Source organism: Hippocampus bargibanti, linkage group LG01, assembly GCF_051943395.1.
Source record: "Hippocampus bargibanti isolate YZ-2025 linkage group LG01, ASM5194339v1, whole genome shotgun sequence".
Classification (NCBI taxonomy): domain Eukaryota; kingdom Metazoa; phylum Chordata; class Actinopteri; order Syngnathiformes; family Syngnathidae; genus Hippocampus; species Hippocampus bargibanti.
The window spans coordinates 30,373,590-30,399,898 of record NC_142734.1 but is presented as its reverse complement, the minus strand read 5'-3'; the positions used below and the strand labels follow the sequence as shown (position 1 = coordinate 30,399,898).

Sequence of the window (26,309 nt, the reverse complement as noted above, 5' to 3'; positions counted from 1 at the left end):
CCACTTCTTGCCCCAAATCGGCTGAGAATGTCTCCAGTTCATTCCTTACACCAGCACAGATGGCGAGGGGGCCCATAACCAGGAGTAAATGATCAGTAGGAATAATCCAGTACAAATATGTAGTTTAATATAACCTTGTGTGTTTATTTGCAATTTTGTTGCATTTACATTTTGCAGTAATTGTCCTGATCATCAACATAATATTTTGAAACAAAAAAGAAAACTATGCACACCTATTTACAATGCTTTTTTGAACTAAAATATACTGGACTGGCTTTTAGCGTATTTATTCTTGTTTTGCCGCTTTCCTTTTCCTTAATAGTTTTCTTTCCTTGCACACATTTGTTATGATATAAATCAACAACACGCATGCAGGAATGAATTGACAAAAGAAATTCTCTCAAGTGAAGCTGCCACAAACTGGCAGAAAAAAACACAAGCTTTTTACTGTATTGTATTGTATGTATCACAACAGGGTAGAGGTTTAACATATATTTGAATTCAATTATTTAAACAAACTGTCTGTTTCCTCAATTTTTTGGAGCGTGTGTGCGTGCTGGTAGATCCAGAGGCTGCAGCACCGGTAGCACCCAGAAGTGAACAAAGCGACCCGGAAGCGTTGCTTGAACTGGAGGCAGGCAGAAAGAACAACCAGCCTTTTTTTTCCTTATTCGTTTTTTTATGTGTACTGTATATGAAAGCTGTACTCGCAAGACAATACCTGCAGTCAGGACTAAAAGGTATTTAATCCCTTCGTATATTTTCTTTCGATTGTTTACTCCAAGCGGCAGGACCGTGCACAAAAAAAATAGGAGCCGCCGTTTTTTTTCATTCGTTCAAAAGTTCTAGAATTTAAAAAAAGAAAGAAAGAAGCGCATTAAAGTGGGATTTGGTTAAGATGGCACCTGGTCCTTTCACTGCATAGTCGAATCTTTGTTTAGAGGAACGATAGGTGTTCGTTAATGGAGACCGCATCTTGTCTTCTGTTTCCGCGCTGCTTTTTTTCTCCCTCCCCCCTCGACTGGGCATGGTTGTTGTAGGAAGTGTCAGTTTTTTTAAGGGGTGGGGAGGCCGGGCTATTCAAAGCTGCTAGGGGCCGTAAACAATACATCACGGTAACATGGACGCGATAAACACGTTCAAAATGCTACACGTCCTCGGCCACAATACGCTCACCACATTTTTGGGGAGGGGGCAGGGACAAGAAGACTGCAGAATATGGCGTCCCGCCTAATAAAAATAAGGCTGCCATTTTTGTTTCTCTTTTGTTTGGGAATGTTTTAGAGGGACCGTCGAGGTCGGGTCGAAAATGTGAGCTGCGAAACGCCCCCACAGTCTCAGAATTGAGTTTCGGAGGGTGGTCGAACCCGGGCCCACCCGAAGCCCAAGTTTCAAATAAATAAAAAAAATATAATAATACTCCCCCCAGCCCCAAGATCGACCAATTGCTATACGGAGATATTGCGTTACCAAGAAAGGAGGACCGGTAATAGGACAGATTAATTAACAAAACCAGCTACATTTAAAAACTAACGCTGACGGCAAAGCGGTCCAGTTTTTTTTTAAATTTATTTAAATTGAATGATGTTTGAATTGCAACTCGTTGAGGCAAACTTGTGTTTCTGTAGCATGACGTCTCAGTTTATCCAATGTTCATTAGTTTTTTTATCCTCATGACGAGTTGTACACAATGTTTTATCAATACAAATATTTTGATGAATTCCATTGCAAAAAATACTCTTCAAAATAAATACATCAAGTAAGACTAGACTACTTATTTTAAGTAAAATGACTCTTTTCCCTGCTCTGACCTCATGAGATGTTTTGAATTTTAGGATGGCAGAGCCTCGATTTAACAACCCTTATTTTTGGCCACCCCCACCATCCATGCCTGGCCAGGTAAGTCAGCTTTTCACTTATCTCTGATGTTTCCATCTTCTATCGTGGGCATGTAAAAGCTACTAGATTGATTTTTTTTTTTGGGGGGGGGATTGTATTAAACGCTGTAGAAAAAGTTTATTAATGCATTATGAGACTTAAAATTTTGCGGCTTTTACATGAAATGAGGTTTATTCTATTTTTTTTTTAAGAATTAGATGGCGGGGCGGATCGAACACTCTTTGTGTCCGAGAAGAATCACAGTGTCATTTTTCTGTTGAGCATGACCCATTAACACTTTTCAGCTGGATAATTTGGTACTCATCAACAAGATCAAGGAGCAACTGATGGCCGAGAAGATCCGACCCCTGCATATGCCCCCTACCTCCACCCCTTCCCAGCAACCTTTGTTGGTGCCCACCTCATCCTCAGAAGAAGCCGGCTCCCAGCATGCCATGCCGGGTCCCAAACCACAGCTGCCGGGCCAACACCCGCAGCAGCAATCTGACATCGCTCACCATGCTCGTTCAGGTTCCAGCTCTGGACCAGGTAACAGGTTTCTCCTCTTTCATCTTTCATGAGCAAAGGTCAAAGATATAAATAACGTTTGGTATCGCCCCTTTAACTTCCAGATGGAAGTATGGATGAGAAATTGGCTGCGAAGGCCAAAGGGTTATGGGAGGACTGGCACATGAGGACGTTGAGTGAGCAACACGCCCGCGCCAACCATCGCTCAGGTAGTACTGCATATTGTACCTTGACAGTAAATGGATGTGGTAGCTAAAATTGGCATTGTCTCTGCGTTTGGTATTGTTTCCGCATGTGGTGCCCAAATAACACAGACCCTTCAAGGAAAGTGTATACATCCGTGGCTCCGACTGCCGTATTTTCACGATCATACGGCGCACCGCATTAAAAGACAGCGTGTCAATTACGGGTTATATTTCTGTGTTTAACACATATACAAGACACGTTGGATTATTGGACGCTGGGATGGTAGAATGTACGCTAGCTTGAACATTACAGGAGCATACATGTCCCCTAAGCGTATGTTTGTCTTTTTTCAAAGATAGCGGGAGCAAAATTGAGTTTGTTTGTACTTGAATGATTTTAAAATGTACTCACTTTATTATTAGTTTGATCAATCCTCATCCACGAATCCACAGGCCAAAACTGGCCCGCCACATCATGTTATTTGCTGTGCTCTCCATGTATTATGTGCAGGTGTTGAAACATTGTAATTGCTTCCCCAAATTAATAACGGCCCCCGAGAGCCAACCGCAACTACAATGTGGCCCGTGCAAAAAAATGAGTTTGACACCCTTGCACTAATCCATCAAAGTCTTGATCACTTGGATCAAAATTGCCAAGCCAACATTGAAATTCCAAATGTTCTCCATCAAGCAGATGTCATTACAACGTCACAAAAAAATGCTGTCTGTATTCACTGTTTGCAATAGAACTGTCCTGCTTATCACCACCGCAGGTCCAGCTCCTTCATCCCGACCCGAAAGCCACATCACCTCCGAGGCCGAAACCCCCACGACGCCAATCCCCAGCAGCCAAAACCGCTTGGGTGGCGCCCCCTCTCTCAACATTATCTCCGGGCTGGCGAGTGGTCCTGGAATGGACCAAATGAAAGTTGGAGGTCTGGCAGGACTGTTGGGTCCCCCACCCAAGGCAACACGGGGACGAAAAAAGATCAAAGCTGAGAACGCGTCAGGTCCTTTACTGGTGGTCCCTTACCCTATTCTAGCAGACCAGGGTTGTGTCACTCTCCCAGCCAAAGAAGGCAAAACATACAGGTAAGATGCTCAAAGTTACTATTGTTTCACCCCCCAAAAAATTTCATGTATTTATGTTGAGCTCACTTCCACCCTAATTTTCGTGAACAGAGTATTCTGAATGAAACAAGTATCTAAACCTTACATTAGCACATTAGTGCGCATAACTCCGACCGCCTGGGGTTTAAATACGTCGGCTGTTGCTCTTCATCGTTGAGACACCAACAAGTCTCTGCTCTGACTGCGTTAGTGCCTCACTAAGTGGATTGTGAATCAATAACAATTGTTTTTGTGACACAATCATTCATATTGATTTTCCTGTGTTTAAAAAAGCCATATTAAATCAAGATGTAACATTAATGGTAGCCCAACTACAGACAGCGTGTGAATTAAATGGTACGCAGTACTCAGCCGAGAGTAGAGGCTTAAAATGTTAAAAACATATTCATCATGATCATTCTGAAAAATATTTATCCACTGAAATCAATCAAGCCCACTGTACGCATTTTTTTTTGTGCAGGTTAAAAAACAATCCTCGATCAATGGCCAGAATCGAGAATTATTTTGCAAATGGCTTTGACTATTAAAGGACAACCGACAAGACAACTCTCGAGCCAAATAAAATCATCCTCAACTTTTTTTCTAATGAAAGTTGTCTTTCTAATGAAAGATAGTCTTAGTTTTGGATTGGATTTGCCTTTATTAGTTTCACAGTAAAGTTTCTTAAACTGCAGTGAATGTTAATGTAGTCCTAAAAATTTTAAAAAGGTGCTTAGAAATAAAATGTATTGTTTTTAATGAACTGTAATTTGAGTGAAAAAAACTAATTTGAGTGAAAAATGACAACTTGAGTGATATGATCAATAACAAACACTCAAAGTGCTCATAAACCTGACGCTGCATTTTTTTTTGGTATCAGGTGTAAAGTGTGCCCACTCACCTTCCTGACCAAGTCGGAGATGCAGATCCACTCCAAGTCTCATACCGAGATCAAAGCGCACAAGTGTCCCCACTGCTCCAAGACATTCGCCAACGCCTCGTACCTGGCCCAACATCTGCGTATCCACCTGGGCATTAAACCGTATCATTGCTCCTACTGCGATAACTCTTTCCGTCAGCTCTCACATCTGCAGCAGCACACCAGGTCGGTTAGATGTTGGCGGCCTTCAAAGAGAATCTTTGCCAATCCAGTTGACATTTTCAAATAGAAACTGGACACTCATCCTGACTTGGTTTGCTCCCCTTCCTCTGTCGTAGAATCCATACTGGCGACCGGCCTTATAAATGCGCTCACTCCGGATGTGAAAAAGCTTTCACCCAGCTGTCAAATCTCCAGGTCGGTTTATTTCCACCCCTCTCGCTTCGATCTGCTGAGGGAGACAATAAGTCAAGGGTCCAGATGATGATTAAAAACAAAATAATGACCAATGTTCCTTTCCAGTCTCACCAGAGGCAACACAACAAAGACAAGCCGTACAAATGTCCCAACTGCTACCGTTCCTACGCCGACTCGGCATCGTTGCAGATCCATTTGTCTGCGCATGCCGTCAAAAACGCCAAGTCCTATTGCTGTAGCATATGTGGCCGGGCGTACACCTCGGTAAGTAAACAAATACACAATATGTATTTAGTTTTATCGGCGAGCCATATGCAATCATCAAAAGCCATAGGTTCACGACCCCTGATCTAGTGAATTCATAACTGCAGCCGCTATTGTAGCTTCAGAATCAGAAAACCTTTATTCGTCCCAGAATTGGGAAATTTGTAGTCCACAGCAGCAATTTGAAAGGGGATGGGGTGGGGGAGGGTGAAAGGATAGAGAACAAGATATTCTAAGCGTAGCAAGATAAAAATGTCAACTGTAGACTGTAAATGTGCAAAACCATTTCATAAAAAAAAAACTGTACATAGTGCAAGTATCAAGAAAGTCATATTGATATATGTAGCTGTATTGCATCAACCCATATTTACAAGTGTCCTGTTTTTTTTTTTTCACATGATTATTGAGAATTGCGAAGCCTGACAGCAGTCGGTAGGAACGAGCGGCGGTACCTCTCCTTCTTGCAGTACGGCTGTAATAGTCTCTGGCTGAAGGAGCTACCCAGTGCTGTCAGGGTGGGCAGGAGGGGGTGACCCTATATGCACCTTATAATGCAGTGCACCCTGTATATGAAAACACTTGAAAAATAGACATTTTTTACCATGCTGAGAATCTTTTTTTTTTCATCCTTTCACCCCCCCCCCCCCCTACCCCATCCCCTTTCAAATTGCTGCCGTGGACTGCAAATTTGCCCATTGTGGGACGATTAAAGGTTTTCTGATTCTGATTCACAATACACCTAATTGATGACTCCTGGAGCTCACAAACATCTACTGCGATTTTTCCAGTTGATATAGTTGCAAAGTATACGGGCCTCACACATCAGCGTGCCTCACAATGTATCATGTCTATCCTTGCAGGAGACCTACCTTATGAAGCACATGTCCAAACACACAGCGGTGGACCACCTAGTGAGCCATCAGTCCCCCGAGAGGACCGAGTCCCCCACGATCCCCATACGGATATCCCATATCTGAGCTGCCTGGCGCAGTGTATGGGATCTGTTCAGGGTCCATGTTCGGCGAGAGCCTCACTGGCCCTGCTCCTGCGGTCATCTACATAAGGTTGACATTGTGACAGCTGACGTATGCGTACAAGTACTGGAGTCTGAAACGGGGACGCCATTTAGTGAATGTAAGAATACAGCAAGATGTTCAGTGGACAGGGGAGTGGCGAAAAATATCTTGCGTCAGATTTAATCAGCACTTTTGTAAGCGTTATGGAAACAGCCTGCGCCTGTTTTGGCAAAGGGTAGATGATACGTCATGGTCCTTCAAATATTTTTTCCTCCTCCTTCTTCTATGTTAGATCGGATTTGATGGTGTGCCGGATCATTAATTCCTCTCACAGAAAAAAAAAGAATTGATCAAGTTGTCAAAATATTTGCTGGGTGTGTTCTGGAAACATCCAAAGAGAATCTTGAAGCACTTTGTAGGCCTTGTTGCGTTGGCTCAAATTGCTTGGTTGGTTAAAAACGCCAAAGGGCATTTGTTATCTTTGGCAGCTAGGAACAGAAGACGGGAAAAAAAAGAAAACAGGCTCTACTGTTGTTTGTTTTACTCACACGGTTGTTCAAGAACATGTTGACAGGGTCGTTGAAATTTCTAGAGGCAATCATGGATGACAATGAAAGCATTTATTGATTGTATTGTTCAATTAATGTGAGTGGGGGAAGAATGAAAGGGAAGCAAAGGTCTCACCTGCACCTCAATCCTTCATTTGCTCTTTGATGGCACCTTGGTGATCACATCAACAGGAAGACTGCTTCGTTGCTGTAAACTTAAATTGGTGCTCGGTCGAATCAACCGTACTTACTAAAAACAATCAATACAAATCAAGGATAAACTTCTTTTGTTTTTACATGCACATAAACTCAAGTGTGAAGTCACTATACAGGTAACATCCGACTTACGCCCACCCGTACCTATGACCATGACCTCCAGACCCATACATACCCATGTCATTTTGGAAATTCTTGGTGTGCAAATGTGCGATGGGAGACTTGAACAAGAGCAGCTATTTTTAATATTAGCATGCACACATGCGCACCACTTACAGTATGTGAACCCATTTTGGGTAAGGGGGTACAGACCCGCTTCCCCCCCATAAATACTGAATTTAGCTTAAAAAAGCTATAAAATGTTCACTATTATGAGGTGTGTACATTTTGTTTGGGCGAGGGCAATTTTGAAAGTAAAAAGAAAAAAGTCAAATGCAGTGAACATGATCCAAAATACGTATATTGTACATGGCAAGTTTCTTGACACCTTCATTTCCCCCCCTTGTTTTCTTGTGTAGTATTTCGACTGCAAAGACAGTATTGTTGGTTTTGTTTCTGTTGTACTGCTCAACCAATTGATGGTACTAATGGTGTACGCTATATCCATCGGGCCACTTGTGAAACAGTGCAATGGCGAAACGTCACGTCCGAGAAGGAACTGCGAACGGTGTACATAACTAAACGGTGAAAAAGTCCAAGTGGAAGTTTCGGGACTGGGCAAATTTTGACATAACTCTCTTTTGGAGAATGGGCAGAATGTTCATGTTATTGTACTGTATAACATTTTAGTCATTTATAATATCTATTTTTAAAAGTTTCATCAAAATGGTCTGTTAGAAGAGGGGAAAAAAAGATGACCTTTGTATGTTATTAATCTTTTATATCGGTTATTTGACATGTAAGCCTTAATTCTTTTCTCATCCCATCTCCATTACTCTTTATTGTGTTCATGCAGTATTCAGTCCTGTAAGCATTCATTGTTTTTTGTGCCCTCCTGCATGGAGCTGTAATCTGTATGATAATTGTCTAACCTCAGTTCTTGATGGAAAAAATTATTGGGTAGATTGATGAAACTTTATTTTCCTGCCCCCACCCAGTCTTGCATTGTGGCTTCATATAATTTTTCAAGACAACTAAATATGCACAATCAAGACTGAAACGTTAACCCATGGGTTAGCAGTATTCAAAGTTAAAAAAAAACAACTACAAAAAACCTTTGTAACTTTACCTTCTTTAATAAAGAGACCGTTCTAAATTCTGCGCAGTCTGCTTTGGTTTTGTTTGAAAATGAAACACGCTGTGATGTCACGAGAGGCTAGGTCCTGGAGGGGAAATATATTCCCCTAAAAAGGCTCTACCCAGTGAGAGTTTTGGCACCCACTTGGTGGAAGGCAGCAGTCCAAACCCCACACCTGTGGCTGATCATGGCTTGATTGCCATGCAAGGCTTTTAAGACCAGAGAGCCTCTGAGTGGTGGCCAGGGAGGGACAAGCTCCATTGTTGTCCTCTGTGGAGGAAGACCGAGAAACGGATTGCTGCATGGAACTGAGCCCCAGTTGGGACCATAGGACGGAACACCGGATTTGGGACCTTGCTAATGGTGGCTAGGCTACCTAGGAAGGACATCAAGAGGGTGAGGTGTCGAAATACATGGAAAAGAACCCCATTTTCAGTTTCATCCTCAAAAGAGACTTTGTTATAATTTAAGAATTGGAAGGGACGCTATTCTTGCTTTTTTTGTGTGTCTGTGAATTCCCCCTGAACCCCTTACCCCTTATTAAAACCTTTGTTTGCATTCAAACCCATTGCACTCTTTGTCCTGCCCTGCTGAGAGCTAGCCTCTCATGACATCACAATGCAGAGAAAGATACATCAACACATTTGTGTGGTGTTTTTTTTACAAAAACAAAACATTTACTCAGTCAAGGTTCTTTACATCTACCTCATCACACAGCAGCAAGACAAAGTCATACTTTGTCATTTTGGCACGTTTACTTATTGTATATACGGCGATGCAATGGTACCTTTTAGTGAGCCCCACCTTTTCAAAGATGCTTAAATGGACTGGACCCAAAGAGCTGACATAACTCAAGGGCCTGTCGGGATTCATGTATCAACGCTGTCCTGTGAAACACGTCATTTTTTGTCATAAAAAAACGTAAAAAAATAGCACCCATACAAAAGTAAAGATTTGTGAAAAAATATTAACTTACTCACTGCCTTTCCCGAATTTATTCAGGAATTGAAATGCATGACGTGGAACGCCACTCCCGAATTTATTTCAGGTTTTGTTTTTTCTTGCGGGGATTGCCGATAAAGTGCTGGTCAGAACTCTGGCAATGTTTTTCCCTTCCACGGGCAGCATTTGCTTTTTACATTGTTACAGCTGTTAAAGCGTTTTATAAATCAATATGTATGGATTGTAATTTGTACAGTTGCCCCCATTTCAAGCTCAGATAATAAAAATACATTTCATTTATAAGCGCCTTTCAAAACTCTCAACTCCAGACCCATATAACTTCGGAATTAACTCTTTTTTTTCTGATGAAAGAGAGTCTAAGGTTTCTTACGCTGCATTAAATGTTTAAGTACCGGTAGTCCTGAAGCTCAATATTGTGCGGGTCCTGGAATTTGAGTGAAAATGACAAAAACCCTGGCACTGGAGTGGACACATTTTTGCACATCGTCTGGCAGTTAATGAGTTAAAACAATTGTGAGCTAAGAAGTTTTGGCTTCACGTCAGCCTTTTGTAAAGGCAGAAACATTGACGCAGCTCTATTATTGGCTATCATGATCTCACGTCATCGTCAGAATGTCGTCGCTGCTTAGTGCATGTTATGGCATAGATAAAAAAAAATAATTGGTAAATGTATAACACTGTCAACACAAAAGTACAAATTGTGGTTTTGAAAAAAAAAAAGATCACCATGATTCCCTTCCTACATTTTCCTCAATGTAAACATGCTTGTGATAAAGTGCTTTAAAATCTCAGTTGATTATCATTTTAACATTCACTGGCCTGAAATACTTTGTCAGACATCTCGTTGCATTAACATTAGAATGACAATAAGAATCTGTCATTTTAATACTTTTTTTTAACTGCAGTGGAAGTCTTCTGCTGGTGTGCTATTATTGTTATTGTTATCATGAAAGTTTTTTTTTCCAAATATAATACGTCTGTGTAAGCTCTCAGTTGTACAGGAATGGCCCATCGATGAAAAGGTTTCTTCAGCCATCATCTGTACTTCTTTGAAGGTGTCGACGTTTCGCTTCTTATCCAAGAAGCTTCGTCAGCAAACTAAAGTCTTACTGGTAGTTTCGACCCTATATATATCTATCGCTACTGTCCAGACGTGGCGGTAACTCTGCTATGATTGGTGCCTGCTCTCAGGTTGGGGGGAGCAGAGGACTAATCCCTGCGGCTCCACTGATTGCTTCCTGACTGACGACCGGCCTATGTTGCCCAAGCAGTCTATAATACGAACGATTCCAAAAGAAACCTCACCCCACCATTACGGTTAAGGGAAGGATTTTGCTGTTTTATGAAAATAGCTTCTTTTACTCCCCTTTCAAACATCGATGTTCTTTCGCTAAGATTTTAACTTCATTGTCGTCAAATGAGTGGTTGCTAGCTTTTAGGTGCATATGTACTGCAGATTGAGGTCCACTAGTATTATCCCTGCGATGTTGATAAAGTCTTATTTTGAGAATTTGTTTAGTCTTCCCAATGTATTGCTCTTTACAATTTTCAAATATAATATTTACTACTTTCCTTCCACTTCCTATCATGCGTCCTCACTGCTATTTGGACTTTCCGCGGTCGTGTCAGGAGCGAAGAGTGGCGAAACAAGGTTGAGGTAGCCTTGTTCTGGCGGCTGATGCGAGGAAACGGACGCTCGCGTGCCGTCCGACGCGTTCTCAGACTTGCCGCGGGAGATGGCGTCCAACATGTCCCAAGGGTCATGTGATGTGAGGCTGGTGTAAAAACAAATGTGGTTGAAATGTGGCATTTCACAATCATGATTCCTTCTTTGTAGAATGGTACCTTAAATTTGATGTTTGAATGACGCTGTCACAAAGAGCTTTCTTGGAATTCTGTTCAATGGACACCGCTAATGTGTTCAACTGAGTAGAAGAGAGACACTCTGACAGTCAATTCATAAAACACAGGTTGAGATAGAACGCTCGGTTTGCGTGTCGTTGTGTGAGCGTGTGCAGTTGTGTGTTACCTCATTGCAGGTGAAGGAGTTGGCGTTCCTCAAGGCACGTTCCAAGGAACTGACCTGATTGGACAGCCTCAAAGTTTGATCCTGCAGGCGCCCGTTTTCTGCTTCTAAGACAATGACCCTTGGAGAGACATTATTCCTTTGGTGCGAGTTTTTCTGTGACGGCTACTCTCAACTAGTTGAATCATCCGAGGGAAAGGTTGTCAATTATCAGTGTTTGAAATAACGTCTGCTCAGAGGCCCAGGGCGTACAACTTTTACGTCGGGCGTAGAATTTTCAAAACATCTCGGCCCGGGTGGCCAACAACTTCAAGAAAAAAAAAAAGATTTTTTAAAAATCAAACATTTGTTTTATTCAATAAAGCAAAAGCTACAAGCAAACTGCTACAAGCCACTTGGATTCCTCTTTCTAAGCGCCTTTCAAAACTTTCAAGTACACTTTACAGTCACGGTATAGTCCGAAGCACGAAACAGGCTTCTGATTGGCTGCTGTGCCGAGTATGTAAATTGCCAAACGAACGTTCGTTTGGCATTTGTCGCCATTTTCTGCCTCTTTTTGTGCTACATTTCCCGCCCCCAGATACCTCAAAATGGCATGGAATAAATTAGTTAATCGATTGCAAACATGTATGCTTTCCTCTTCAGAACTATTTGAATCATATTCATAAATGGATGAGTCACAAGAAATCATATTCTCCGAATCTGAAGCCATTGTTTTGATTCTCCAGCAAGGCAAGATGTCTTGGGGTGATGTCACGAACAAGGGGGCGGGACCGTTTGAAACTGGCCACTTCCGGGTTCATTTTTTTGCAGATTTTGGGCACTTTCAGTCATTTTTATTGGTGTTTTGCATTTGACTAAAAATATCATACTGCGTGTTTTGGGTATTTTAGATGCTATAAAACGTTTTTCTGATGTCAGTTAAGAAACAAAAAAGTGACGTTGGTTGTCCTTTAAGCAAGGGAGCATTTGTGGTAGGTACTTCATTAAAAAAAATCCTTTATACTTCGGAACAATGTTTTTTGTTTTTTGCGATTAGTCAGCTTATTGTGTTTCATGTTGTGAAAAATGGGGCAGGCAACTTTTTCAGAGTTGTCTGCCCGGGTGTCCGCTAACTTTTTGTCATGAGTTTCAGACACTGCAATTATGCTGTTGAAAGGTAAAAAAATGTGCCTGTGTTGTACCTGTGTTGGACGGTGCAGGCCGCCCTCATGCCATTGCTGCCCATCTCCTCCGCCTCGCTTATCTTCAGCAACAGCGTCCTTCTCTCCTCCAAGAGCTTCTCATTTTCCTCCATCACATTATGGGTGCTCTCCTTTTCCTGTAGGTTTGGGGCATTTCAACACATCTTATTTTGAGTGACAAAATATGACGGCACGTGGAAGCATCATCCTGACCTTATTCAAGAGACCGGCGGCTAGGGCTAAGTCATTCTCCAGTTTTTGGATGGCGTTGTCCCGTTGCGCGGTGGCTTGGATTAAGATCTGCTTAGCCTGATGTAGTTTGGTCTTGTGCCGACTCTGCTTTTCGTTGTACTTCCTGGTTGGAATCGCGATTCATGGCTTTGAACTCAAAACATCATCGTTTCGCGTGTTAAGTTCGAACTAACGTACGACGCATGAAATGATCTTATTTGCGAATGCTGAAAAAAAAGTTTGAAGTTACATTCCATGTAAGAATGAGATTTTGGACTGACCTGACGTACGTGTTCAGCTGCACAAAAACTTGCTTGAGCTCTCCCTGCATTCTGTCGCAGTCAAGCTGACTAGCTGCCAGATCATTCTTCAGTCTGCGACAAGAGGCTTGGTAATCTTTTATCTAAAAGACAAAATAAACTTGCCATCAGTCTAAACCGGATGGGGCAAAAAAATGTTTTTTTTTTAAGGAGACACGCTTGTGTGGAGAGTCAAGGGTGTAATAGAATAACTATGGATACAAGAAGATGAACCCTGAAACGAAAGAATTGAAACTGGGATCGAGCTCGGTTGTCTGTTTTTTTTGTAAATTCCTAGTGGCAATTTATATTTGACTTTTGGAGGACATTTCCTTGGAATTTGAGATCATGCTTTTCCAAATACGGCCAGTGGTCAATTTTCATTCGGCCTGCAGCCTACGTCATGTCAGGCCCGCATGTAGAATTAATACATTGGGCAGTAGTTCTGTGACCTGCGTGAGCCAAGGGCTGCCATCTAGAGGCACATTTAGAAACAGTAAATTAGTACAGGAGTCATTGACTGAAGAGCTCCCCCAATTTTCTAAAAAGGCGACAATACACAAAAGGAGCAAAGTTGACTCAGACGGCCGAGGGTTCATGGGTGGGTGGAAATTTGACTATTTCTTCAATGAAATACGGAACAACTGTGTCTGCCTCATTTATCAAGAGACTGTGTCTGTTTTTTTTATCTCATTCACTGCAATTTTCGAATGTATTCAGGAATTGAAAATCACGGCGTGGAGCGCCATTCCCGAATTTGTTCAGGTTTGTTTTTTGTCTAGGGGTGGAGTGCGAATAAAGCCGCGGTCAGACCTCTGGCAATGTTTTTCCCTCCCACGAGTGGGCAGCATTTGCCTTCTGGACAGCCGCCCACATTTCCATTGCAGATACCTCCAGACCCATATAACTTAGGAATTAGCTCTTTTTTCTGATCACAAAAGAGAGTCTAAGGTTTCTTACACTGCATTGAATGTTTATGTAGTCCTAAAACTCAATATTCTGAGGGTCCTGCAATTTGAGTGAAAATGACAAAAACCCTGGCACTGGAGTGTACACATTTTTGCACATCGACAGGCAGTGAAGGGGTTAGAGTTCAATGTGAAGCAATTTATTGAAATGAATTGCTGTTAATATGTAAAGAACGTCTGCCAAGTTTGGTCACCCTACCTTTTTAAAACAACAAATCTGGCCTCTGCAAAAAATGTGGACACCCCTGTTGTAAGGTGATATCATGGCAACAATGAAGACGTTCTGTACCTCCTCTCGGGCCCTGTTAAGTTCTGCCTCGATCTGTTGCACCCGGTGGCTGAGCTCGGCGTTAGTTCTGGTGAGCGAGGCCTCCTTCAATCTCAGAGAACGTACTTGGTGCTGGAGCTCCTCTTCACGCTGCTCTAAGAGCTTCCTTCAAAAGACAGATGGGCAGTGGGGGTCAGCTTGGCTGCAGTTGACGATATGGGAATGGTCAAAAATGTCATTAGGTTGCATTTCATTCCTTTCATCACTTTGCTGCTGTGAAATGTAAATTTCTCCACTGTGAGACTAATAAAGGCATATCCAATCCAATCCAATCCAATCCAATCCAATTTCTGGGTTATGTTAGGACCTTTTGATGTTGTCCTCTTGCTGTTGGGCTCGCAAAGACGATAAAGTGTCAGACAAATCTTTGCTGTCTCGTTCCAGGCGGCTGCTTTCACTGGACCGAGCTTCCTCCATGCGCAGCAGGTGTTGTGTCGTCTTGAGCTGTTGCTGGAGCTCCATCACCTGTCGTTATAAGCAAACGCAGCGGATCACAAACCAGCGCTATTCAGTCTCACTAAAACTATGACATCACCTGAGACAAAGTGCTAAAAAGAGCCCAGGTTCGGATCTTCTGGATCGATGGACTAAAATGGAATAAGATTGTATCTATGAACATCAATTTGGCTGATTGAAGGATAAAATGGCACGGCGTTTTGAGTACTTGGCTCTCTTAGTCAAAAAGGTTCCCGACCCCTGACCTAATACAATGGAAAATATGTTCCTAAAAATTTCAATGAAAAATAAAAGACAACGGCAGAAGGTAAAGGTCAGGATCCGGAACATTACCTTCATTTCCCTGAAAGCGATCCAACAATGAGGTCACAATGTGATGCAGGAGTCCCCCACACCCACCCACCCCACACACCCAACACTGACCTTTTTGTCAGCAGTGATGACCCTGGCCCTCTCGGCCTGCAACTCCTCTTGCAGACCGTTGGCGACACCACGGGCGGCTGAGTTGCGTGCCAAATCCAGCTCGAGCTCTCTGATTCGTTGTTGCTGATGTTCTGAACCAGTCATGTGAGTGTGAAGATTTTGCTCAATCTGGGCAATCTTGGTCTGCGCCTGCTTCAGCTCTGCAGAAAGCTGAAAGTGGAAATGTTATTATGGGCAACATTTATTTGAATGTGCCACAAACTCCTCCATTGAGTTGAACATAAAAAAATTGGATTGCTTTTGTCTGGATTGCTTTTTACCCCTTCCCAACAAAGGACGCTAAATTCCTGACAACCGTAACAGATTATTTATTTATTTATCTCTTTATTTATTGCTTGATTTATTGATTTATTTACTTATTTATGTATCTATTTATGTATTAATTATTTATGCATTCATTCATTCATTTGCTTATTTATTCATTTGTTTATGTTACATTTATTCATTTGCTTACTTATTTATCTATATCTGTTCATTCATTCATTCATTCATTCATTCATTCATTCATTCATTCATTCATTCACCAAATGGCAAGAAGTATATTCCACAGCAACAATCTTTTGGTCAATATCGCTCCAGCCCATTGTCGTCTTCAGAAACACTTGGCAACTATCGGCACAAATAAGCAAATTGGCTGATTGGCTTTGCATTTGTGAGATCACCCGTGAGAGGATTCAACAGCGATGTTGGAGCAGAATTGTTTTTGTGTGACGTTTATCATGCTGCGATAATCACAACACACCACACGCACGCACAAACAAAACTTTTCATAAAAAAAAAATCAATCTGTGTGTGGTCTGTCACAGATTTTTAGAAATCGATTTACTACGATTTGAAAAGGTGAAGAAGTCGCTGTCTAACATATATATATATATATATATATATATATATATAAAAACAAAGAAAACCACCTTGAGTTTTTCGTTGTCCAGCAGGGTGTTGTGCCTCTTCAGATCTGTGTTCTTCTCCTTTTCATAACGCAGTTCTCGTTCTGCGGAGCTGAAGAGGCTCTGGACCCTTTGCAGGTCATGCTTCAATTGTTTCGCCTCTTCTGCCTTTGATTCAGGACCATATCCAGGGAATAAGGAGAAAATAAAGAGACATGGGATAAAATCATATCAACACCCCATTAAGAACCCGATTTTAATTAAAGATAAAAATGAGAGCCCTGATTATTTGAAAAATTAAATCATTCACGGTTGGGCTGTATTCGGAACTTCAAGAACCGTACAAAAATGTTGGAACATGCAACGGACGTCATCACACGGAACAATGTGAATCTGTTTATGATCTAAATCATTCATTATAGAGAGTGCATCAAACTAACTATATACCGAGATGATACGTTTTAATTATCTATTTATGTACCTTTTTTATCGAGCTATTCATTTATTTAGCAATGTATTCATTTATCTATATATATATTCATTTATCTATTTATTTATTCCTTTATCTATTTATTTATTCATGTATCTATTTATTTATTCATTTACCAATGTATTTATGCTTTTAGCTATTTATTTATTTATTTATTTATTTATTGATTTATTCATTTAAGTGTTTATTTATTCATTTAAGTGCTTATTTATTCATTCATTCATTCATTTATTTATTTATTTATTTTATGAACTAAACAGCTTTGACAGTGAAAGTTGAAAGCTGTTACCTGATCCAAGCATTTGTGGTCAGCCTTCTCCGCTGGACCGAAACCAGACTCAAACTGAAGCGCTTCATGAGCCGAAAAGTGTTTTCCCTGATGCCGCAGAAGCTGTTCTTTAAGGTGTTGGATCTCGAGCTCCAGTTTCTCTCTTTTTCCTTCAACCTCCAGCTTCTGCTGGATGCTGTCGCTCAGTTGAACCTGCAGCTCAACGGCCTGCCGCCGCTCAGAGGCCATCTCATTCCTGGAAAAGCCAAGACAAGTAAGCTCCCGGTAAAAAAATGATAATAATAAATTTGCATCCTGTCATGATACCTCAAATTCCAACCAACCTGAGTGTGTTGTGTTCTGTCTGAAGGCTGATTAATTCTTTGGTCAATCGGTCAGCCTGTTCTTGCAGCTGGTCTACCTGTATTTTGTTATCTCGAAGCATTTTTGTGGGGTGATTGTTGTCTTTGCGACAATCCGATTCACTCTGGAGTCGACGGTGAGCTCGCTCCATCTGGGCTAACTGAAACGCAAAGGGCATGGGAATTTATGTTTTTATTTTTTTTAATATGTAAGGCTGATTTGACTGTTTTAAAAGAAACGTGTGTGCACTCAATCGTGAATTTTAACAAAGATCTATATTTCGGTTCCACGATGTATAACTCAATGTAAATACAGTAAAGTCTCGTTATATCGATATCGGATATATCGATAGTCCCGGTTATATCGATACTATTTCTATGCACGCACGGAGAAAATTACATGCAAACAGGGTCGGATATATCGATAGTCCCGGTTATATCGATATTTTTTCGGACTCCCTTGAATATCGATATAACGAGACTTTACTGTATATAAAAAAAAATAATTGCAGAAAGAGCCAAAAAACAGGTTAGGTTGAGCTCATACAAGGTAGATGATCAAGGTGAAGTTCTACCATATCCATCCACAGTGTAACCCATTTCTACTATAGTTCATTGCAGAAATAGCAATACTCAGACAACATCTGGCAAACCTTCTCCTCCAGAACTGCCTTTTCACCCTTGACTTGGTTGAGACCCTTGATGAGGGTTTTCCCTTGTTGGCATTCGGTCGTGAGACTGTTGACCTCAAGTCTTAGCTTCTTCAGCTCCCTTTCACCAATCTGCAAAGCCTTGGTTGGAATCGTAAAAAAGTGTTTCAAAATTTACAGTGAGGTAAAATAAATGCAATATTTATAATAGGAAGCCATGTGATGTGGTGGTAATACCTCCTTGTCTTTTTTTAGGGCGGCCTGAGCAGCACTGAGATCAAGCTCAAGTTGTTTCCTCCACTCCTTCTCCTCAGTTAGACGAGCTTCCAGCAAAGCCAATCTCTCTGGGCCACTGTCCCGTAGGTGCTTGAGACAAAAGGGACATGTCACGCTTGCTTTCGTTGTGTTATGTCATTCGTGGTTCAAATTCGTTTTTTGCCGTGGGTCATTGTCGTTACGGTTTCCTCTCAAGGGCTGTTATGAATTTGGGGAAACCATGAGAATGTTTCATTTCCTCCAAATATTACATACAGAAGACACAACAAAGTAATGATTATCTCTTTTTCAAATCCAAAGTTCAGAATAATGACTGTTATTGTGGATTACATGTAACAACATGAGATTTTGGTTTGGACTTTAGCAAGCATGATGGCACTTGACATGCGTGATTTGCTTTTGCTGGGCCAATAACATTATCTGGCGGGCCAGATTTGGCCCCTGGGCCTGGACTTTGACTCCTGTGTGTTATGTCATTTGGGGGTCATGTTTTTATTCCAAAATTGGCATTTTTCTATTATTTTTCACGAGAGGGTAAAATTGCAATTCTCAGTTTATTGCCGACAACCAAATTTCTATTACTTTTTATTTCTTGCACCTCCAGTGAACATACTGAAGGGACAGGGCAAAGGAGAACCCCGTTGAACAAATCGATTACAATAAGACCCAGTCGTTATCTATCTGGTGCTTTCAATGTTAAGAAATGTACAAACATAATTACCGTATTTTTTTGCTTTAAAAGGCGCACCACAATATAAAGCGCATGTTAAACAAATCACATATTTTAAAACTTTTTTCCATCTGTAATACGCTTTCGACAACTCCATTCACTTTCAAAATGAATAACCAGCTGTTTTATTATTTTATCCAATGTAAAATATTAATATTATCTTTTAACTACGGCAACATATAACATTTATATCACATAGTGGAAAGGAACTTGTCATCCATTCGGTAAACATATACAAACATTCTAATGCTGTTACGGTGAATTAAATGTTAGTTCAATCATGATATTGGAACAGCCGTAATGGTGCAAAGCAAAGTTTAATAATGCGGCTAAATGTAATAATGTAATCATGTTGCAGCTTCGAATTGAAGCGGATTTACATGAGAGAGGAGATGTGAGACAATCTCTTTCATCAATGGATTCTACAGCTTTGTGTTTGCTTTCAAAATTTAACTTGTTGCAGAAGTGCACATTTCACCATGATATTCCTGATCTACTGATGAAAAGGATGATTTGATTCTCTCCTCTTTCATCGAGAACTGCTTCATACAGCAGAGGGTCCAGAAAGTGCTTAAGATTAAATGACTGTGTCTTTGTGTTGTCATATTATTTTGTTAGTGTGTTTTTTGTTCTTTTGACTTCAAGATGGCGCCGCAAGAGTGGCTGCCTTTCCAGCAGCTCCTGTATTTTGTTTTTTCTACGTCTTCCTTTCCTATCCGCTTCCTTCCACAACTTTGCTGCTGTAAAATGTAAATTTCTCCACTTTGAGACTAATAAAGACTAATCCAAATCCAACTCAAATAATGACTAAAGCAATATCAAAATAACTCAATGTTGTTCACGCATAAATGTCCATATTCACAATATGACCAACCTTATTCAACCCGAAACATGTATATCTTACTTTATCAGTTCATTCCATATCTAAGGCGCACTGAATTATAAGGTGCATGGTCAGCTTTTAAAAATTTTAGGTTTTAGGTGCGCCGTAGAGTACAGAAAATACGGTATACAGTATTTAAATGCCTCAGTGTCACACATTCTTGTCTATTTATGTGATACTGAGATGGCTATCGTAATAATTGTGATCACACAGACAAGAAGGCTTCCTTACGAGCTGCAAGAAGGACTCCGTGCTTTTGACCTCTTCGCCATTCTTGAACATTTTCTCTTGAGTTTCCTGCTTCTTCAGCTCTCCCTCGAGGTTTTTGATCTGTGTGATCACTTCACGTCACCCACTGAGTTTTCAAGAAAATGTCCCTAAAACTCAACTTTGGAGTCTCTCCACTATTCTGTCAAGTTGATCATTACCCTTCGATGGAGTCCCTCCAGTTCTCCGTCATGGCGAAGCCTCTCCTCTTTGCTGGCATTCTGGACTTCGCCGAGGAGAGCCTCCAGCTCCTCATTCCTTTCTTCCAGGGCCTCCTGCTCCTTGCGCAGCCTTTGGAGTTGACGCTCCAGCTCTCTCACCTGAACTAGACGGTCCTCAATCACTGCATGGCAGCTGACATCATTGAATAATATCAGTCAGTCGAGTTTGTGCGATCGATGGAGAGACTGTTGGGAAGGACGTTTACCGTTTGTGTGTCGGATCTGATTCTTTGGTTGAAAAGCCAGATGTGTCGGGTTGTTCACTGCGCCGGTTGTCTTGCTTCCCATTCACTTTCAAGGAAGAATCTTGGTCCATGTCCCTCGTTTCCAACTGGACAAACACACACACGCACGCACGCACACACACACACACAAACACACACACCCCACAAGCTGCGGTATGAGATGAATTCAAATCAAATCAATTTATAGAATAAGACTAACCTGCTCTTGAAGAATTTTCTTTTGGGACTCTAAAGAGCACACCAGCTCCCTCAGATTTCGATTGTCGGCATCTAGTCTGTCACTTTGCTCTTGGACTCGCTGCAGTTTCATCATATCTGAAAAGTGACATCACCGTGAATATAGACAGAATAATTCAGCTGTTTTTTTTGTTTGATTAGTTCCAGGGCTGGTGTCAACCCTCCCCGTATCCATCTATTGAATTATTTTCTCGTGTTCTCCCTGTACAACCTGCTTGAAACTACGTCACGAGGAAGACGTCGATGATGCGCGAAAGCGACCTCATCGGAACTCTTCTAGAGTGGCTGTACAAAAGGCAAATGCTGCCCCTCGTGGGAGGGAAAACATTGCCAGATGTCTGACCAGCGCTGAAGTCTGTGTCGGGTCACAGTCGTACAGGAGTGGTCCATCGATGGAAAGGTTTCTTCAGCCGTCATCTGTTCTTTTTTTCCCCCCCAAAAAGTACAGATGACGGCTGAAAGAAACTTTTTTATCAATATACTGAAGTATAAAATCAATGCCGTAGTAGCTGAATGCCGCTCACAACATGTCCACAATCTCACCGCACTGTTTTAGTTTGTCCACTTCTTTCTTGAGAATGTCGAGTTCTTGGAGTGTTTCCTGAAGCTCAGAACCTGACAAGAAAAAAAAAGTGATTTTGTAACTGACAAATTCATTTCATTGCAGGTGACAATGAAAACAAAACAGATGTAAGTCGAAGCACCCTGAAGAAAATTAGAGTTGCTATCAGACTACAACATAAGATGAAGAATTGACACATCATTAGAGTAACACACCGCAGGGGTCCAGGCTGTTGCTTTTGGTCGTATCTAAGTCGTTGTTGAGCCTTCGGATTTCCTGATGAGCCATCTCCAGCCTGCTCGACGCCTCCTCCAAGTCGCGCTCCAGCCGCCGGCGTTCGTTTTGCTCGTGAGAAAGCTCTTCGCTGTGCGCCTGTCGTTGGATGGGACAGACATCAATGGCATTCGACAACTGGCTTGGAGGGGCAAGATAGAGTCAGTCATATCAGAGACGTGCATTTTGAAGGAGTGAGTTCAGCTCATCATCAATGCACCTCTGCAAACGAGTGACAGCTTATCAGACAATGTGTTGGATTACAATTATCGTATTTCCCGGTATATAAAGCGCACCCAAAAGCCTTTATTTGTTTCAAAAGATGACCCTGCACCTTATAGGCCGGTGTGCCTAATACAGTATGTGAAGTAATTTTGACCCACAATGGGTCTCGTAACTACTGTCAGTAGCCGCTGACTCCATTTCGCCCCATAGAAGAAGTAGTGCGCGGTGCATGCTGGGAGATATAAAACAGTATTTTATTTAAATAATCTCTTACAATTTTTTTATTCCTTGTCCACAGTCTCGTCACCTCCCGTATTGATTATTGCTCTTCATTTATTGTTGGTGCCCCTCACAAATTTCTCCTCAAAGTACAACTAGTCCAGAATTCTGCAGCTCGGATCATCACCACAATCCCCTTCTTTCACCACATCAGTCCCACCCTCCAACAGCTCCGATGGTTCCCGGTCAAACTTAGACCCTCATACCTATCTGACCTCCTTAAAATTTGTGTTCCTTCTTGTTCTCTCAGATCTTCATCCTCCCTCCACCTCTGTGTGCCCCCTGCCCGTCTCAGCACGATGAGGGACAGGGCTTTCTGCCGCTCTATCCCCAAACTCTGGGAATCTCTTCCTTTCCAACATCCTTAATATTGATTATCTTCCCACCTTCAAATCCCATCTCAAAAACCCACCTATTTAAAATTGCATTCGCTCTGTATTTTTATCCCCTGTTCTTTTACAGAATTGTATTTGTGGTTTTATTTTTGTCCCTGTTATGTGATAGTAAAGTGTCATTGAGAGCTTTAAAATGTGCTTATAAATAAAATGTATTATTATTATTTAGCGTGGTAGAATTTTTTCTCAATTTCACCATAATTTTCCATTTTTGGCACAATGATTAGAAATGGAAAATTTGGCATGTTTTGCTTGTACATATGTGTATTTAGTGTCTCAAAAAATATTTCTGAAATGTTTAAGGCCCAAATATTCAATTTGAAGGCCAAAATATTACCCTAAATAACAAACATTTTAAAGAAGGAAGATTAGTAATGTCTGAAAATAATATTTATTATTGTATTGTGATATAGATTTTGTTGACATTCTCTTTAGCGCAGCACCGTCTAATGGGTGCATAACGTAACCCCGGCCTCTACTGTAGCGCCTTATGTGGTGTGCCTTATATATGTAAAATGTTTTTAAACAAGTCATTCATTATAGGCGCACCTTAAAATCCGGAAAATACGGTAAGCTGCACATGTGCAAAAACAAAATGTTTCTCATGCTGGCAATTGCAACATGCCCCCACATACCCTTCAGTTTCCAGCAAAAGGACATATGAGTGAGAAAACAATTTCTCTGGTCATGCAAGTCCCAGTAGTAACAAGCAAAGCCACACAAGCTAATGTCCTTGTGTTTTTTTTTCTTCCTTATGTTAGTTGAGTTAGTTCATCTTGAGAGGGAACCTACAGGAGTGATATTGTTTTTGTTCTGAGCAGACCTGCGCAGCCCAAACAGCTTCTTCCATGGGGTCTGGGATGAGCCCTGCTGAGAGCAAAGACCAGCGTGTACAGCGGCAGACCAAACAATAAGATTAGAAGAGGACGGCAGAAGGCCAAGTGAGGCGGGGCACTGGTTCCTAAGACCAGAAAAATGTGGAATAATTTAAAAATATTCACCAAAGGCGGGTTGTTGGTCAAAAGACGTATGCTTCAACCCGATGCTTGACATACGCACTCGAAATTAAAAAGATCAACGGAAAATCGCAACTCCGGCATTTATGTAAAGGGTTAGAAATATAAGCCTATGGAAAAAGTCAGTCGTACATATGGTCCATCGATGAAATATTTTTTCAGCCGTATCTATACTTCTTTATATATATATATAAAGAAAAATATATATATATATATATATATATATATATTTTTTTTTTTAAAGGGATCACCCTTTATTTTAAGGGATTAGAGAACCTGATTTTTAATTAAATGGTTGTCTGCAAACACAGAAATGTGAATTAAATACATTCATTTAAGAATAGAAATAAAAAAATACAAAAACACACATCAAAGATATTCTAAAATGTCATGCAAAAATATGCCACTCGGAATGGACGCAACACTGACAAGGTGACGTCATTTCTTATTTTTGCTCGTCAAGGCTCGACCGTATTGACAATGGAGGGTTCTATTAGGCACCTTAAAAACAACATGTTAATCATGCCTGACAACGGTGTCATTAAATATACACGACATAAGCAGAACTAATGTGTTTTTCACCTGTATCTGGACATCCTTTACGTTGCCAGAAAAGTTCTGCCGCTCCAGCCTTCTCTCGGCAGCTTCGAGCCTCTCCAGGAGTGTTGCCCTCTCGACCAGTAGGTAAGCCACTTGCTCACTAGGGCTGCTCAAGCCCATCTCTCCAAGGTCTTCCTGGGCCAACATCTCTGCCAACTCCTTGCTTTGAATCTCTAAAAGATAATTTTGTCAAACATGAGCAAGAAATAAGCCTCTCGGAGCAAAGGGGATAGTTTGTAGGCTACGCTCAAAAACTGTCAGTGATACTTGAAATGTTTAGAAAATGTCACCATTGTAAAAGGACAGCACATTATGCAAAAATACCTGAAACACCAAACAGTTTGAACACCACGGGTTTGTAAAAGTTGAATGGAGGACAAATTAATTCATTTTTAAAGGTGTATCCTGAAATTCCCTCACATTTTGTTCCTTCTAATTACCAGATTCTGTTTACTGAATGAATGTGGTGAGCAGCAATGTTGCACAAGTCTCACCTTGTTGCTGTCTGATATGATGGAGCTCTTGTTGCAATTGCTCATTGTCCCTCTTATATTCAGCCGTTACACACTCGCGCTGTTGCAACAAGCCGCGGATATGCGCTACATAGCTGTCCACCTAGAACACATTACAAAAGTAACCAAAGAACAATGTGGAATAAACAATGTACAAAGAGTCTCACCTCCTTCATCTCGTTGGCCTGCTGCGAGCGCAAATTACGCAGCTCCTGGGCGGATAGCTGCAGCGCCGCTTCGGTGTCGAGGAGCCGCCGCCAAAGGTGATGCAGTCGATCCTCCGGACTGGCCCCTGGACACAAACCATCCTGCTGTAGCCGTGCGGATATCGGGTCCAAATCCGTATGCACCTGATGATGAAAAAAAAAAACGTGTTGAATAACAAGGCTGTCAATCTTGTGGGGAGCTACTGTTGGCTTCAAAGGGTACATAGGTGATGAATTCTGAACGGCTTGCCAACGCTAAACACCTGTCACTGAACTTAATACTGTACTTCACAGGCTGGGTAACTCGAGCTTGCATCTCATGAGGCCCGGTCGTGGCCACCAACAGGCAGCATATTGTCACAAGCCATGTATCAGGTCCCAAGGGCTTGTTGTACTTCAACACTACACAAATTACGTTACACTACAGCAGAACGGAACTAACTGACAAGATAACATTTATAAGAGCAGCCAAAAGACAACATAAATGACCAAGAGACCAAGATTTAATCAGTCATATGAGTGCTAATATTCTTGACAGCATTAAGGGGATACAATGAGTGTCACAAACGCTGGAATCAGACATGTGTATTACATGAGACTTTAAGTCGTAGGGGGGGGGCAGAAAAAAACTAGAGGTTGTTAAAATCAGGCACATCAAGAATTGAAATATTTACCTCTTTGTGGTCCATGGTGACACATTAGGTTATGTGGAGCTTCATCTGGCTGGGATGGAACTTGGCTTCCGTGGTTGGAAGACAAAAAAAGCCAAGATTTTTGACGATGATTTATCCTCATCAGTATAGTCGACGTCATGTGCCAAAGTTAATTCTAAAATTCTTCTTCTGCCTCATCTTTCCTGCAAAATATGTGAGACACGGCATTTAAGTAGGAATAAGCAGTCTAAAAGGGCAAAGTGAAAAACAGATCTAGCGAAATGGCAAAGTAATGATGTATTTATCCATACCCATGTGATGTCTAAGATAATGGAACCATAAATTGAAGTTTCCCTTAAACATTAATTATCCACATATTGCAACTAATATGGGGGTTATTGTTTTTTATTTTCTTGACTTTTCAAAATGTCAGACGAGGAGGAGCAAGTTTTTTTTCAGCCAAACACCACTTGCATTCCTTTTGCCCAGACAAGCTCAGCCAAGATGTGGTTTCGCCCCAAAAGCCTATCTTAAGAAATCACATTCCTGTGTTAGGTTTAATCTGGTCCTGTACCCATATTCAGTCGCTAGCAAAATGGCAAGGTAAGTTCCAAAGTTTGAATACTGAGCTATCGCTAACGAAGCTAACGCTACTGGGACTCCCATCTTTGGAGTCGGACTTGCGACCGCCCTGCACGCCAAGCGCTCGGAAAATAAACACATCACTTCAGGAACGTGTGTAGCTAAACGTTTAACTCACCCTTCAGCAACAACTTAGTTTAGCAAACGCTTGACGGTAGGCATGCGAAATTGAAGCGAAGTGAACTGGCTTCTACAAGCACCTTGGCAACGGAG

At 41.4% G+C, this 26,309-nt stretch overlaps 2 protein-coding genes across 6 annotated transcripts; one reads left to right on the top strand and one right to left on the bottom strand.

Annotated features, from left to right (window-relative positions):
- Positions 1-605: 605 nt before the first annotated feature.
- On the top strand, positions 606-9,510 carry znf362b (zinc finger protein 362b). The gene is made up of 9 exons (XM_089010010.1): positions 606-740; positions 1,836-1,899; positions 2,184-2,427; positions 2,511-2,615; positions 3,365-3,683; positions 4,582-4,806; positions 4,920-4,998; positions 5,104-5,262; positions 6,123-9,510. The coding sequence occupies exons 1-9, from the start codon at positions 682-684 to the stop codon at positions 6,237-6,239; spliced, it is 1,371 nt and encodes a 456-aa protein (XP_088866136.1). The 5' UTR covers positions 606-681; the 3' UTR covers positions 6,240-9,510.
- On the bottom strand, positions 8,020-26,309 carry ccdc30 (coiled-coil domain containing 30). 5 transcript variants are annotated; one of them, XM_089009961.1, is made up of 26 exons: positions 26,215-26,309; positions 25,476-25,657; positions 24,763-24,945; positions 24,578-24,698; positions 24,066-24,256; positions 23,260-23,337; positions 21,511-21,667; positions 21,277-21,348; positions 20,696-20,811; positions 20,458-20,582; positions 20,192-20,384; positions 19,995-20,093; positions 18,112-18,240; positions 17,878-18,015; positions 17,207-17,385; positions 16,884-17,118; positions 16,129-16,272; positions 15,158-15,367; positions 14,586-14,743; positions 14,240-14,384; positions 12,965-13,086; positions 12,666-12,807; positions 12,453-12,589; positions 11,272-11,389; positions 11,088-11,167; positions 8,020-11,017 (listed from the first exon to the last, which is right to left on the bottom strand). In XM_089009961.1, exons 2-26 carry the CDS (start codon positions 25,488-25,490, stop codon positions 10,828-10,830), a joined length of 3,477 nt encoding a protein of 1,158 aa, XP_088866087.1. In that variant the 5' UTR covers positions 25,491-25,657; positions 26,215-26,309; the 3' UTR covers positions 8,020-10,827. The 5 variants fall into 5 exon arrangements, with proteins under 5 accessions (XP_088866087.1, XP_088866096.1, XP_088866114.1 ...); XM_089009970.1 differs by having other exon boundaries at positions 23,260-23,334; XM_089009988.1 differs by lacking the exon at positions 19,995-20,093.